The sequence below is a fragment of the Pan paniscus genome, chromosome 17 (assembly GCF_029289425.2).
Source record: "Pan paniscus chromosome 17, NHGRI_mPanPan1-v2.0_pri, whole genome shotgun sequence".
NCBI classification, from domain to species: domain Eukaryota; kingdom Metazoa; phylum Chordata; class Mammalia; order Primates; family Hominidae; genus Pan; species Pan paniscus.
The window spans coordinates 63,878,599-63,895,312 of NC_073266.2; the positions used below are offsets into that span (position 1 = coordinate 63,878,599).

At 49.6% G+C, this 16,714-nt stretch overlaps 1 protein-coding gene across 2 annotated transcripts in view; it reads left to right on the top strand.

Annotated features, from left to right (window-relative positions):
• ARK2C (arkadia (RNF111) C-terminal like ring finger ubiquitin ligase 2C) overlaps window positions 1-6,787 on the top strand; it is a 126,782-nt gene extending 119,995 nt beyond the window's left edge. For both annotated transcript variants that reach the window (XM_034943609.4, XM_055102494.2), the window contains one exon: window positions 162-6,787. In XM_034943609.4, the coding sequence (XP_034799500.1) occupies window positions 162-279 (118 nt within the window). In that variant the 3' untranslated portion in view covers window positions 280-6,787. The remainder of the gene's footprint in view (window positions 1-161) is intronic.
• Window positions 6,788-16,714: the final 9,927 nt, after the last annotated feature.

A 16,714-nucleotide genomic window follows, 5' to 3' on the forward strand; every position in this document is an offset into this window, starting at 1 on the left:
ATCTGAAAGCGCTTCCTGGTGGAGGCTTCATGGTTTCCCATCTCAGCCACAGCCTCCCTCCATAGCCGGGCAGTTCCCCAGGAGTCCTAGGTGTGTGTCCCTGCTCCGCTCAGTGTCCCTCAGCTCTTGCCGGGCCCCTGACTCTCCCTCCTCTCTTCCAGACGCCTACCCTGTATGCATCTCTTTCACCAACTGTGCGTGGACCAGTGGCTCGCCATGAGCAAGAAATGCCCCATCTGCCGAGTGGACATTGAGACACAACTGGGAGCCGACAGCTGAGGGAGGAATTAGCCAGTGGACACCCCATTTCCTTCACCAGGTCCCCCCACGGCCATAGCCCTTGCAGCCAAACTTTGCCTTCTGAGCCATTTGACGTAGAGGAAAAGCCTGCAAGCACATTTTGTGGAAAGAGGAGTTGGTGGTATCGGTGTCGAGGGAGAGGAGGGGGTGGGGGAGGACCCACCTCTCCAGAATGGCGACTGTCCCCATCCGCCTGGCTGAGCAGGAGAGAGGGAGCTGGCGGTGCCCAGCGCAAGGGCGGGAAGGAGGGGCCCAGGCTGCGGAGAACCCAGGTGGGATCCTGAAGGCACTAGCTGACAGACGGGCCCCTCAATCCTGTCCTCTGAAGGATTGTATATATACCTCTCGACCACGTAGGAACCATGTAGGGGTCTCTAGCTATTTCTGTGGATGGCAGCCGGAGCATGTTAGCTTAAGAAAAATGTTGTGTGTGGTGCTCTAGTCATCTTGTGGTGGACATGTCGCTATTACCGAATTCGCACCAAATATTTCTCATTGAGTTTCTTGTTTTGGTGCCTGACCGAACCAACGACAGCCCCAATCTTCCCGTCTTTATGAGAGAAAAGGAAAAAGGAATCAAAGGTGGAAGAAAAAAAAAGCCAAATTCTGTTTACGGTGAAAAAGGATTTTGTTTTTCACCCAATTTGGGAGGCGGGAGGGGGGGGTTCTCGTTTTGTTTTCGTTTTTGTTTTTACCTTGGCTTTTGTTTTTCTCATGTTTACAGTGCACGGAGTGTGGAAGGGGGTCTGGGAGAGGGAGAGCTGGAAAAGGAGCTGATGGGGTCTTATCCTGGCCTCTGAGGGTTCAGCGGAGGTGAGGAAGGCAGCAGAGCTCCAGCAGGTGAAGGGAGAGTTCATCTAGGCGGGGCTCCCCAGGCCCAGGGCTCAACTTCATGGCCCCAGCTATATCCCCCCAGTTCCACACTAAACCAGGGAGGGCTCGGCCCTCAGCTACAGGTACCCGCTGTGTTCCTGGGAGCCGAGAGACTCATGGTCACTCCGACTCCTTCCTTTAGGCTGTGCTCTTGCCTGTCACAAAGAGGCAACGTAGCCACTGCCTCCCTATGCAAAAAATTAACCAGATGATGCAGATAAGACAGCATAGGTGATGGCCGCTTGGTCTTGGCCACAGTGCTCTCAGCCAGCACTAAGGGCTGAGGTCAATACCGCAGACCTTGGGGAGGAAGCTGAGCACCCCCCGGGATGTCTCCAGTCCTGACACAGTCCCTCAGAGATGGCCCTGGCTCTGAGGTCACATCAGCTAGGTTTGGGAGGCCCCTCAGCTTGGTTTGGGAGTGCCCGTGTCCCTGGTCTCTGGCTGCTTCTCTGACTCTTTGATAACCTTGGGCAAGTCCCTTTCTCTGTGCCTCAGTTTCCTTCTCCTTTGAGTGGGGAGAGAGAACAGTGCAGCCCCATTTCCGGTCCTGCTACCTCACCTAGATGTTGTGAGGATTCATATTCTCTGTCCAGCCTGTTCTATGCTCTCTTCTGAGAACCTTGTGGGGTGTCGGGATGGGGGTGCTGGGAGACACAGACCTGATACAGTATATCTTTCTGCACCACCTCACAATTTTCCTGAACCCCAAAGGGAGCAGAGAGATAAGAGGACAGAAGAATGGAGATGGGAAAATCCACCAAATTCCAACCCAAACCCAACTTTCTTTCTCCCTATGTGGAAGACACCAAATTAGCTGGAATTCTGCCACCTTCCTTTGTGCCCCACGCCCCACTGTTCCCTCATTTGCACTGCTCTGTAAGCCTCCCCCTCACCTCCATTCGTAACTCAGTCTCAATGCCCTCGTATCAATAAGACCGGGGTGAGGGGGACAGGATACTTGTCACATATTTGAAGAAATTCCATACAGTGAAGGAAATTTGAGTCTGTATTGCTGCTACAAGGGTAAAACCAGGACCAATGGGTAAAAGTAACAGGCGGGCAGATTTTGGCTTGAGGAAGAGCTTCTGGCACGACTGGTTCATGCGGGAATAGCTGCTCTGGCCACCTGCAGGCAGAAAGTGGGGGAAGTGGCTCCTGGCAGGAGATTTCTCCCAGCACTAATATCCTGGTGTTCTATAAAATCTTTATTGAGTGCCTACTGGTGCAGGTGCTGGGAGAGACAATAGCTTTGAGAGCTCACAATCTAGCTGAGGAGACAAGACACATCCAATGCTGCAAAAATGGTGAATAACCTGATTCAGGGTTAGCAGCAATGAGTATCACAGCGTCCGACTCAGTAGCTCCAGTGTATAAAAATGTCTCCAGGGCTAAAGGCTGGAGATCTCACCAGTGGGGAAAGTACATCTGAGTCAGGATTTTGGGGGAAAGCTAGTTACTGATAGCCACAGGAGGTTGAGAATTCTGCCCCATTCTCTCCAATGGCTGGGTGAAAACCAAGAATTCATCAGAAGATGGCTTTGGCCTGGAGGTAGCTAGGGTGGTCTAGGAAGGTCACTCCTCTCTTAGTCTCAGTCTTTCATTCTTTCTGCTGAGACTGGCCTGAAAGGCTGGCAAGTGGGAGGGAGTCAGTGGGGAGGCCAGGATAGAACTAGAGCTGGTGTCCCAGGTTCCAGTCTGGGCTCTTCACTGACAAAGTGGGCAACAGTAGAAACTTCCCTTTGTCTCTCGGGGCCTTAGTTTCCTCAGTTACAACCTAAGGAGGTTGGATTGGATGCTTGCTAATTTCCTTCTGACACTCATACTTTGTAATCCTCCCTAACATCAACACATCTTCAAGGCGGCAGAGCTGTGCGCCCACCCAGCTGTTGAAAAGGACTTTGTGTGGGCACACACTCTGTTTCAAACTGGGCTGGGGGCACACGTGCTGGGTGAGACAGTGGGCCCTCGTCCCCTCCCGCCTCCCAATTCTCTGCCCCAGGCTAATATTAGGGACTGGGGAGGGGACCACCAGAGGGGAGAGGGAAGCTGCTTACTTTGGGGGTAGACCCTGAAGCCCCCCCTCCTTCCCCCACAGATGGGGACAGGAGGTGATGGGGCACTCAGAACCCTGCAGCTCCCACTTCTTTAGCCGGGCAGCTGTTTGGGGGACAAGAGAGGGCCAGGGTCTGTGCTTCTGCTCCCGGCACTGGTCAGGGAGTCTGGGAAGAGTGGAGAAGAGGCAGGGTCAGGCCTCAGCATCTGACATCCACCACCTCCAGGAGGGGAGACCACTGGTAAGTCCTCCTCCTGCTCAACTCAAGGGACTCAGACCCTTTCTCGACTGGGACGCATGAGTGCCTTCTGGGGTGAGAGCAGCCCCAGGGTTTAAGTTGGGCATCCTAGCCGCTGCAGCAGCTGTGCCGCCGCGGGTCCACCGAGGACGCCAATCAATCAACCCAACACCACAAGCCTGGTTGGGTGCAAGCAGAGGGTGAGCAGGGGCTGCCCCTCCACCTGGCCAGGACCCCCTTCGGCCCCCAGTCGCCCTTGGCCACCACCTGTGGCAGGACTCAAGCTCCTCTTCTGCAAATGTTCCCAGCCTCCGTGCAAGTATTCTTAACTCTTTACGCCTAATGAACAAGCACAGTTTTTCAATGGTGAAGAAAAAAGCACCAGACTTTTTTTCTTTTTTTCCTAAAGAAATCCCCTAAGCCCCCCGCCTGCCGGCGGGACAAACACTCCCTGCGTGGGGCTGTAGCAACGTCTGTCAGGCCCCCTTGTGTTTCATCTCCTGCGCGCGTAGAGCAAATGCTAGAGCGATTTCAGCTGATAGAAAAACAAAAATGAAAAAAAAAACACAAAAAACAAAAAACACGGCACGTTGCTAGTTTACAGGGTTTTGTGAGTTTAAATGCCTTATATTTAACAATCATAATTTATGACTAACTTGTAGATATCGTGGGTTCTTATTTAATTATTTTTATAGTTGTTTTGCATTTTTAATTATAATTTATTTATTTAGAAAGGATACTAATTTTTTTTATTACTCCTATTACCTCATTTTGGCGTTGTTTCTGGGAGTGGAATGCTTTGCATGCATTGGTACGATGACAAACAACTACGAATACAAAAAAAAAAAAAATTTAAATAAAATTCTGCAAACTTTATTTCGTCCGAACTATCAGGGTGTGTGATTGCAAGCTGTCCTACCGTGGTGCTGGCCTCTTTGGATACATTCCATACGAAATGCAAACCTTTGATTCTGTATGCTGTGATCTAGTGAAAAACTCCAATATAGTGACTGTATTTAGCACATATATAAATATAATTTGCACTTGTCAGCAGACTGGGGTAATCCTTTCACTTGCTACACTTGGCACCCCCCCCCACCACCACAACCCTGCCTCTCCATCATGAACCTGCCTTTCCTCCTCCCTCTCTCCTCCCACAACCTCAGCCCACCCAGCCGCTATCCTCTGAGGAAAGTCTTGGGGCACTAGAGGCCACTGTCTCCACCTGGCCTCCAACTCCAGAATTGGAGCCCTCCAGACATTACAAGAGGAACATCAGAGAGCCAAAAAGCCTGACTTCTTAGAAGGAGCCCTGGACTGGGGAGCCGGGAGGCTCAGGTTTTCAAATCTGCTCCATGACAGACGTCCCAGTGACCTTGAGCAAGTCCCTTGGCCCCTGAGTCTCAGTTTTCTGGGTGGGGTGAGTGAGGAGAACTGGGAGATCTTTAGGGTCCCTTAGATTCAAGTAGAATGTGACACAGATCCCGTGGGAAACCACTGTGCTGTGCTGTCTCACCTTCTCAGGAGAGAAGAAAGAGGGAGAAAAGGCAGGGCATGGTGGCTCACGCCTGTAATCCCAGCACTTTGTGAGGCCAAGGTGGGCAGATCACTTGAGGTCAGGAGTTTGAGACCAGCCTGGCCAACATGGTGAAACCCTGTCTCTACTAAAAATACAAAAATTAGCTGGGCGTGGTGGTAGGCACCTGTAATCCCAGCTACTCGGGAGGCTGAGGCAGGAGAATGGCTTGAACCCAGGAGACGGAGGTTGCAGTGAGCTGGGAGCGTGCACCACTGCACTCTAGCCTGGGTGATAAGAACAAAACTCAGTCCAAAAAAAAAAAAAAAAAAGAGGGAAAGAGGGAGAAAGGATTGGGAGGAGAAAAGGAGAGGAAAGAAGAAGAGAAGAATAGAGAGAGTGAGCTGAGAATTTGAGCTTGCTCAGAGTTGACTTTTGGGAGGGTTTTTGTCCTATAATATGTGGCATCCTGTGGGTGACAGGGAGGTGAGTTAGGTGGACACGTATAGGACGTGCCCTTTCATAAGGCTTGGGCAGTCATTTGGCGAGTGAGCTGAAATCCATGTCTTGTTAGAGATAGGGATGGGGTAGGCAGAAAGGAGCTCCAAACTATGGGTTTGGGATTGGCACCCCTATCCTATCATCACCCAGAGTCTTCATTGTTGAGATGCTGCCCATGGAAAACAGATTGGGACATAGATTTTGGAATCAAGGTCTCTGCTCCTGGCATCTCCTCTGTGCGTCTCCCTCTGCCTTTGCTCCCTGGCGACTGTGGGCAGGAGGAGCTTCTTCGGAGGACCGGGAGTGGGCCTCCAGTCCCCCTGCCCCTGTAGAGGAATAATGAGGGAGGACATGGGGAAGTCACTGTCAAAGGCTGGCACAGCTGTGAGCCCAATGCCTCTGAGCGAAAAGGAGAGGGAGGGAGTTCACGCCCCTGAGAGTAGCCCCCTGAGCCGGCTGGGACCTGGACTGCCTGCTTTCCTCCTGCCTCTGCCCCTTTCCCTCCTTCACAGCTTATCCTCCTTTTTCCCTCTTTACATCACTGCCTTTACCTGGTGGGGATGAGGCCCCATGGGGAAGGTGCTGATGTGGAGGGAGGAAGTGGAGACCGAGATTCGCCATACTGCCCAGGGAGGCTGTGTGAGAACTGGGCTGTGTATGGTCCCTAAAGCCTCAACTCTGCCCCAGCTGGGCGATGGGTGCCCCTCTCTGGGCTTCCTGCCTAGCTTCCCCTTCTGCCTCCAGCCTGGAGCCTTGCTTTCCCTGGAGATAGCCCGTGGAGTCCCCCACCACACTGGAGGGAGCACGACCACCACACTGCTGGGCCTGGCAGACACCACGTCTTTGGCAGGGCTCCTGGACGGGCATGCCTTATGCTGCTCTGCAGGGTCACAGTGGAAAGGGGCCCTTTGCCCTGGCTGGCCTGTGCCCTCACCCTTGAGCCCCTCCCCCCACTCCACCCCTGGCCTCAGATGCGGCTAATTTCTCAGCCATGGAGCCAGCTGCACCAGCCCTCGAGGGGGTAATTTTGTTGCCCCTGGCAAGTGAAAGGATTATCCTCAGTGTTGATTGTCCTTTTTTGTAATCCTCCTGCTGTTCTGTTCTGTTGTGCTGTGCAACATTTTGCTACATAGACTATTTTATAGCAGAAAGCTAGAAGAATATTTATTATGAATATTAAAGCAATAGTGCATCAATGAAAAGGCGGAGACATTAGGAATTGTGTAAATGCTTAGATTCACTTTTGGTGGATTTTTTGTACTTTATTTATAACTAATAAAAATGAACTGCATTGCTAACTACACCTTATGCGTGCTGGGTGTTTATTTTGGTGTGTACCCAGGGCATGTCGGAGGAAGCCTCGCCAGGCCTCTGTCTTTGTCCAAGATAAGAGGCACTATCAGTTATCTATCTAGCTCTCACCAACTTGCCTTGTTCTCTCTCCTTTTTCTCTTATTTTCCTCTTCCCTTTCTGCCCCTCTTTCACCCTTTTCTTCCCCCCACTTCTTGTCTCTTATCTATTTCTTTCTTGTATCTCTTTATCTCTTAAAGAATCTGTTCTATGACTGTGGACCAATCATCTAATTGACCTATTTCCTGAACTTTAGGTATGAATTGTAAAGCGGAATTTTTATTTTTTTGGCTGGAGTGCAGTGGCACAATCACGGCTCACTGCAGCCTCAACCTCCTAGATGCAAGCCATCCTTTCACCTCAGCTTTCCAAGTAGCTGGGACCACAGGTGCATGCCACCATGCCTGGCTAATTTTTTTTTTTAATTTTTTTTGTAGAGACAGGGTTTTGTTATATTGCCCAGGCTGGTCTCAAACTCTTGAGCTCAAGTTATCTTCCCAGCTTAATCCCAAAGTGCTGGGATTACAGGTGTGAGCCACCATGCCTGGTCGAAAGTTCCCATTTTTGATCAATCTTCAAATGAGTGTTTGAACTGGAGGGCTACTCGGATTCTCTGTAAAAGAGAAGGAACTTGATTTTCAATGGGTGGTTGATTTTCTACTCCCTTATAAGAGCCCATGCTCACAAGCTCCTTGCATTGTCTAGAATCTGCCCTCCCAAAAGTTTGGGGTCAGTGAATGAAAAACTGCAAACAGAACCCACATTAATGAACTTTGAAAAAAATAGTAATTTATTTTGTAGGGCAGTTTTAGGTTTACAGAAAAATAAGCATAAAATACAAAGATTTCCACCTACCCTCTCATCTCCACACCAGTTTGTCCTATTATTAACATCTTGCATGTGGTGCATTTGTTATAAATGATGGGCCAATATTGATGCATTAAATAAAGCCCATAGTTTACGTTAGGTTAATGAATGTTTACATTCTTAGTTTTCATTGAAATGAGATGAACCCAAGTCTGGAGTTTTCCATACCTTTCTTTCTATGTCTCATTTGATCCATGACCTCCCCCGGCCAGTCCTGTGAATGTGGCATGACATTTCTCTTCTCTGGCTCTGCCGGTGTGGATGGTAGCCTAAGCTCCTTCCAGCTCTAAAATGCCACAAGTCTCTATTTCAAGTTCCTACCTCCCTCTATTATCCGTTTGTCTGTTTAATCTGTTAACATTTACAATGGAGGTTGATCCTGGGAGGAAAGGTCTGGGCTGCTTTTGGGGTGAAGGGAGAGGGTCGAGGAGAGCAGTTCTCTTTCCTTGGATTTTGTGTCCACTCAACACATGAAAATATATTCAGTCTTCCTAGACTCTGCTCCCGCCCCTTTCCCATTGCAGCACCCAGGAGAAAGGTTCTCAGAAAACATCCAGGTACGTGCCCTGTGACTTCCTGTCACCATAATGACCCCCCAGGTTAAGGAGGAGTGGAATCTGTCATCATCTCACTCCCAGACACTCTCGGGTGCCTCCCAGCCAGTACTTTTCTCCCTACAGCTCTCCCCATCCTCCCCACCACCTGCAACCTCACATCTGGCTCCTTGCTCTTTCTCCTCCCCAGTGCTCTGCAGGCCATGGGAAGCCCCTCTCACTCCTGGGAAGTGGGAAACAAGATCCTTCTCTTGCAGGCATTGTCCTGTCCCCCTCCCTTTGGCCCTCAGTTACATGCCCTCTTCAGCAGTCTTCAACCTGGCAAATAACACGTCTCCACTCACACTTACCCACCATTGAGTGGCCTGGGATTTCCACCCTGGTCCTCCAGCCAGTCAGAGCAGCTACTCTTTGGTCTGTTTTAAATGAGGAGCTTCCGTTGAACATATCGTTTGATGAAAAGCCCACTCTTGTGCTTCCTGCGCTAGCTGCTTGCTGTGTGACTTTGGGCAAGTTACTTAAGCTCTCTGTGCTTTGGCTCCTTCATCTATAAAATGGGGATAATAATGGTATCTGCTGCATAGGCTTTTATGAGGATTTGATGAACATAATATGTGTAAGCACTTAACATGTATCTCGAACACAGTGAGCATTATATAAATATTAGCTATTATGATGATGATGATATTTATTTTTTAAAGCCTGCCTTCTGTTGGCTTTCTCTTTGATCCTCTTGGCTCTCCTCCCTCTCCTTTTCCTAGATGGTTTCCCAGACCTTATCAATATCTACCCTTCTCCTCTGCCCACTTCCTGCCATGGTCAGCCACCAGCAGTCCCTGTCCAGCAGGGGGCTGGTGGCTGAGGCCTCAGCACCACGACTTCTCAAATCACTGATAAAACAATTTCTTTTTCTGCATTTGGTTGGAAACTCTAGAAGAAAAGGCACATTGAGGCCACTAGGCTGGAAGAACAGACCCATCTTCCCTCAAGTTCATAAGCAACCTCCCCCGCACCACCATTCAGGTGCCCCTACCAAAACTACCCCTTCTACCTTCTGAATTTAGGACAAATGTACTTTTCTCTCCAGGCCCTTCTGTCCAAAACCTCCTTTCCTAGAGACTCTATTTACTCCCTTTGTCCAAGGCTGAGATGGCCCTATCTGTTCCCTTGAAACTCCCTTATGTTACCCTTGCTCAGGGCATTTTGGGATGTCTATGGGTGGTTGGTGCCTGGTGCCAGGCTCTGAAAAGGAGCTGGGAGTAATGGGAGTGCCTGTTCAGGATGGACACACTAGGGGTCCTCAGGAAGTAGGGCACCCATAGCCCTGTCCGAACTCATCCATTTGTACCCCACAAATCAATATCCAGAAAGGATGTATCTGGACTGAGCTAAGTTTGCTTGTACCAAAATTTTGGATGAAAAGGGTTGTTTAGCCAAAGAACCAAGAAAACAACATTAGAAGGCTTTTGTTTAACCTACTTAAAAGTGAGAGTGTTTTTTAGACTTCGGTGCAACAGTTTGTATGTAAATAGCTTGTGCTAATTGCAAATAAGTCTTATCTCTTCTTTAAAGTAGACCCTGAGGGATTTTTATCTGGAAATACTTTGTTAGCAATTACTCCAAAGCAATATAATTACTGTTCTCTCCAAACATTCTTTAATACAGACTTGTGTCTAAATCAGGGGAGGAAAGAAGGAGCTAACATAAAACCTTGTCACTCACAAAGCCATCCTTATAAGGAAGAACTTTTGAGCCATGTGAGCCGTCAATACCCAAGAGGGTGTGGGGAGGGAATGAGCTGCTCTTGCAAGGATTGCAGGAAAAGAAAGGGAGGTGCTGGGGGGGGGAAGGAACCCTCCCCTTCCTTTGTTTTCTTCACCCTGTGCCCTAATGAGAGGCTTGGCCAGAGGAGAGGTGGCATTTCAGCACAAACTGTCTATCCTGGACCGCAGGATGTTAGCAGAAGCGGTATTGGGGTGAGATAGGTTGAGGGAGGAGGCCCTTTTCCAGAAAAGGAGCTGTACACACTCACCATGCTGGCTGCCTGGTCTCAGCCTCAGGATTAGGACTGTTGGGATACAGAGCTCTGGGGCAGCTATAGGTAGAAGAGTAGCTTTCTGCTGGGGCCGGGACAGGAGGCGTTCACTCTCAAGCGCCAGCCCTGCACTTGCATGAGCTTGAGGTTAGGTGCCTCCTTACGTTTTGCATCCTGGGCCTTTGCTTGCCTCACCTTAGTCCCAGCCCTGCTTGCTGCCCTGCCACAAGTATGAAGACTTATTGAAATACAAAACCTGTCCAGGTGTAGTGTAATCTCAGCACTCATGCCTATAACCCCAGGGCTTTGGGAGGCTGCTGGAAGAACACTTGAGGCTAGGAGTTTGAGACCAGCCTGGGCAACACAGTGAGACTCCTGACTCTACATAATTTTTTTTTTAAATCAGCTGGTCATAGTGGTGTACACCTGTAGTCCTAGCTACTTGGGAGGCTGAGGCAGGAGGATTGCTTGAGCCCAGGAGTTCGAGCTTGCAGTGAGCTATGATGGTGCCACTGCACTCCAGCCTAGGCGATAGAGGAGACCTTGTCTCAAAAAAACAAAAACAAAAAAAAGGCTGGGCGCGGTGGCTCATGCCTCTAATCCCAGCACTTTGGGAGGCCGAGACGGGTGGATCATGAGGTCAGGAGTTCAAGACCAGCCTGGCCAAGATGCTGAAGCCCGCCTCTACTAAAAATACAAAAATTAGCTGGGCGTGGTGGCACGTGCCTATAATCCCAGCTACTCGGGAGGGTGAGGCAGGAAAATAGCTTGAACCCAGGCGGCAGAGGTTGCAGTGAGCTGAGATCACACCACTGTACTCCAGCCTGGGTGATAGAGCAAGACTCCGTCTCAAAAAAAAAAAAAAGAAAAGAAAAGAAAAGTTCAGGCCAGGGTAGGATGGGATAAGACTTGGAGGGAGTCCCCCTCCTGGAGACTTCTCATAGGCACCTATCATTCCTTCTTCACAGTAGACAGCAGGGATGAGGGCAGTAGCCAGGCTGGGCACAGCAATCAGGGGAGAGAATGTGGCAGGAAGGCCACCTTTCCAGACCCTTCTCCCCACGCCCTTGTAAGGGGTTCTCCCCTCTCCTTCACCTGCAGCCTCAGCATGGCCTGGGAGGCAGAGGGCCGACTGGAATGAGTCAAACAATAGAGCTTGCCCAGGGCCCCAGCATCCCCTAGGGAAAATCAGTGCCCATCCCAAAAAAGCCATCTCATCCTGTAAAAGTATGGAGCTGGGATCTGGCTGATGAGACTCCTGGCCCCTCCCTCTCCCCCTCCCCAACCACACACCTGCTCCCACTTCCTCCACTGCTGCCCCAAGGCCTGCTCCCGAGGGGTCCCATCCGGGCACCCAGGGTGTGGAGGGCCCCCATCAGACAGCCAGGATCAAGCCCAGCCTCGCCCCTGTGTGACCGTCAGCAAGTCAGAGACCCTCTCTGGTTCTCCGTCCTTGCTCCTATAATGCAGAAATGCTGCACTGGCAAGGGGCCTCATCCCACCTTCTTTGTTCCCCCCCATATCTCCATAAACAACATGGCTGCCTCTGGTTTCAGGAGGCTCCCCTTGGGTGAAGTGTAGTCTCTGCTTTCTCGCTGCTACCTGAAACTCATTATTACCTTCTAATTCCTTTGAATAAACCAGTAGGAACTGCTTTGTTAAAAATGGAAGATGTGTCAGAGGTGTGTTTTTAGGTACATGTTTCTGAATCTGTGGCTGTAAGGGTTTGAGGTAGCTTATGATAATACATAAAGTGTCCTTATATACACATTTGTAGTTATTTATTTATCTAAAGCCAGGACGTAGCAACTAAAAGCTGGAGATGGCTCCATTTAAATTCAGAGATTAAACTCATTTGTTCTGGAAGCTCCTCTTAAAGAACCACAAAAGAATCAGAAACACTTAAATCCACTGGGTCTAGGCGATGAGAAATGTCAACAAAGTGTTGCAAGATGAAAGAGAATGGATGAGATGAAACCGATTCGCAGAGAGAAGAAAACTGACACCTCCTAGCCTGCGGCTGAGAAGTCAACGTGAAGGAAGCTTCTTAAGAATTGGAAGCGCCAGAAATCTCTAAAGGGTGGAGTACAATGAAGGAGCTGAAAACGAGAAGATGGGTTGGAAGTTTAAGGAGCAGTTAGAGACTGGGATTCCTTTCCCACCTCCAGCCAGGGACCTACTCACCTACTCCCATAACCCATATTCCAAAGACATTTACTTTCTGGAGAACTGGATCTGAGGCCCTGGGCCTGGGGACAGTAGGCTCAGGGGAAGATGGCAGTGTGGGGCCACACAGCTGGCAGTGGACGTGAAAGCCCTCACTCTGCGCTCTCAGGCCACAGCACGCACCCCACTCCACGCTTGCTTCCCAGATGTGGGAAACGTGTCTGGACTTCCATAAAGACATTTCTGTATGAGTCTTCATCTGGGGGCAGGAGGCACTGGCCTCTCCTAAGAGGCCTGCAAGGCCATTTTCCCTGGTGCCCTTTGGCATGGACTGGGGATATGGCTTTAGGGACAGAGGGTGGGGCAATTCTGCAGGAGGCCATAGCAGTGGCATCAAAGCACTCAGCTCTCTGGGGGCAGAGTCCCATCTGTGAATGACCTAGAACTGGAGGAGTGCCCTCAAGCTCTCTTCCACATATACTGGTAGCCTCATTTGGGATCAAAACCCAGCAGCCCAGGATGAGCTACAATGTTCATTTGCCTGAGCTTTCAGTGCAGATACTCAGCTGTGAGTAAGGGTATTTGCACAATGAGCTGGAAACGTTAAGGCACACACACAGGGTTTTTCCAGAAGAGATAGGAATAAGGATGAATTCAGTCTCGCCAGTTACTAGAGTCATCTCCCGGGACTGGGGAGCCTCCTAGGGAGCCTTCTGCCATGGGCAGGCTGCAAGGTCAAAAGCCCAGAGCTTTGGGAGAGCTGGAGGCATCAGCAAAGACAAGGTTAAGGTATGGGGGGAGGGGGAGTAGAGCCCTGGCTGGAATACCAGGGAAGAGGAAATGGGATGCTGGAGTCAGGATTTACCTTTATCATCTAGCCCTGGGGCAGCCCTGTTTCAACAGCTTGCTTCTGAGGCTGAAGTTTTCTTGGCAATAGCCTGGCAGCCTCTCCCTGCAGAGTGCTGAGCTGGTTCCAAAAGACAGCAGGATCTCTTGGAGAGCTGAAAGTCTCAGGTTTCAGATTTTTGTCTTTGTTGGAGTCATAGTGGGACAGAACAAGAAAAAAAGTGAGAGTGCATCTAGTCACTAGAGTTACAAACCTAATAAGTGGTAGGGCTGAAACTGATAATGACCGTTAACACTTCCTAAGCCCTTACTGGGTGCCAGACACTGTGCTAAGCCAGTTACATGAACTGCCTCATTCATCCTTATAATAATTCCATGACATTGGGATCATCTCCAATTTTCAGGGGAAAGGGAGGCAGAGGGTAGTTCCATAACTTGCCCAAAGTACACTGCTAGGAAGTGAGGCTGGGATTTGAACCCAGACTCCAGAACACTCAACTCGTATCCCAGGCTGCTCCCCTAAGACCCAGGTCTCTGAATCATAGTTCTTGGCCTTTGGCTTTACTCCAGGGATGTCCAGGGATGCACAGAGGAAGTGGAGGACCCAGAGAGAGAGTCCCTTCTTCAGACTATGACACCAAAGATGCTCCATCTCTCCCCTGAACACCAGACTCCTAGTGGGAACTGCCTACCCATGGGTGTACCTAGATGTCCAAGAAACAGCTTACTATGAACTCTCACTCCCCCCTCACCATGTAAAATAAAACGGCACAGTCAAGCAAGACAAAAGCATCTGTTTTTCCCATAGTCTTCTCCATCCCAGGAAATGGCAACCCCATTCTTTCAGGTGCACAGGGGTAACATTTTTTTTTTTGGTCAACATTGACTCTTTTCTTGGTCTCACATCTTGCATTCAATCCATCAACATAGCCTGTGGCTCTGCCTTCCAAACAGACCCAGAATCTGACCACTCTGAACTACAGTCAGCCCTCCATATCCTTGGGGAATTGGTTCCAGTACTCCTGTGGATATCAAAATCCACAGATGCCTAAGTCCCTGAGCAAAGCCCTCAGTCACAGGCTTTGCCTCTATGAATATAGAGGATCTCTGCACTTTCACTGCTACCAACCTGGTCCAGGCCACTCTCATCTCATGCTAGGGCTATTGCAGTAGCCTCCCAGCAGATTTCCTGCTTCTACACTATAATCTATCCTCAATATAGCAACCCCAGTGATCTAGTTAAAATGTAAGTTAGATGATGTCATTCTCTGCTCATCCAATAGCTACCCATCTCTTTCAGAGTACATGCCAGAGACCTTCAAGTGCCTTCAAGGTCCCGTAGGACTCATCACTGCTCTGACCATATCTCTTATTGGCTTGCTTGACCTCATGCTGTTTGTGCTACAGTGGCCTCCCTGAAGTTTCAACAACATTCCAGGTTTATCTTTGCTTTTCCATTTGCTTGGAGTGCTTTCTCCTCAGATGTCTACATGGCATCATCTCATCTGCATTAGGGATTTATTTATTCAATATCAAGTTTTCACCACCCTATTTAAAGTTGCAAACATCCCCCATGTCTCTCTTCCCTACTTTATTTTTCTTCATTATGCGTTTCCATATGACATATCATACAGTTTATATATTTGTTTGTTTATATCTGTTTCCCCCAGTTAGAATATAAGCTCCATGAAATCCAGGATTTTCATCTCTTTTGCTTGCCACTTTTTCCCCAGCATTGACATATGAATGAATGACCAGGGGTAACTTCTACTGAATGGCTCTAGACTGGACCAGGACTCCTGGTGTTGTCCTTCCTCAGCCCCAACAATATATAGAACCTCCCTGAGGCAAAGGGTCCAGTGGATCCCCTGAACAATCTTCTCTTCTATCCACCTCAGGGGTGAGCCCAGGGCCACTGTCTCTCAATACACAATGTACATGCCCTAAGGAGGGTTTGAAATCTGAAGTTCCCAAACTTGGGAATTTCATTAAAAGGAGAGCTGGGCTGCTAGAAGGTTAAGTAACAGGTCTTTGGAGAAATGACTCAGACTGACTAAGGGGCTCTTGGGCAATAGTTGAGGGATCGAGAAGAGTATCCTGATCACAGATGATGAGGTTGGGCTTCCTCAAGTCCTTGAGCTGGGATGAGTCTCATCATAGAAAATATTCTAAGCCATGAAATAGACTCATTTACCTACACACATCCATCCACTCGCCAACTCTCCATCTATCCATCCACCCATCCACTCATTCATCCACCCTCTCACCCATCTGTCCATTTATCCACTCACCCATCCTGTCAACCAGTCAGCCAATCAGCCAGCCAGCCAGCCAGCCACCCAGCCACCCAGCCACCCAGCCAGCCATTCACCCATCCATCCACCCATTCACACATTTACCCATCCATCCATCCACCCACCCACCCATCTATCTACCCATCCACCCATTTATCCATCCACCCACCCACCCATTCATCTATCCATCCACCCATCCACCCACCCATTCACCCATCTATCCACCCATCCACCCATCCACCCATCCATCTATCCATCCACCCATCCACCCACCCATTCACCCATCTATCCACCCATCCACCCATCCATCTATCCATCCACCCATCCAACCACCCACCTACTCATATATCCATCCATCCACCCATCCAACCATCCATTCATCCACACACCCATCTATCTACCCTTTCACCCATCCACCCACCCAACCATCCATCCATCCACCCACCCACCCATCTATCCACCCATCCCCCCATCCACCGATCTACCCATCCATTCATCTATCTATCCATCTATTCACCACACATGCACTTAGTACCCACACTATGCCCTGGGGCCTGTGCTAAGTGCTGGGGTTACAGAGATGAGTGAGACCTAGCTTTTCTTCTTAAGGACTCACACTCCAGTTACGAAGACACATGAGGAGACACACAATTCCAACATACCTCTCATAGATGTGGGTGGGCTTCTAGCTCTGTCTTGGGGGAGGGGTAGTGGAAATGTTTCCTGGAGTGATTGGAGGCCTTGAGTTGAGATGTAAAGAATGTGACGCACAGAAAAGGGGCTTCCACAAGGCTGAATAGAGGGGCCCAGAACTCGCCTCCTCCACCAAGAACAACCAAAACAGCGAGTAGATAACCAAACATCTAATAGAGCTTCCAAGAGAGAACGCTAGAATTCAGCAGGGAAGTGACAGGGAACTTCTAAAGCATGGAAGGAGAAGGCAGGGATTGGCTCAGAGCCAGGAGGGGAAAAGGTAAGCAAGAGATCCCCAGTGGTCCACATTACACTGCAGACTCCTGCAGTCCTCATCATGGGAGAGTCCTTCAGCCCTCATGGGCCCTGAGACAAGTATGGAGAGCTGCCTGGAGCCCATGCGACTGCATTTCTCCAGAGATCG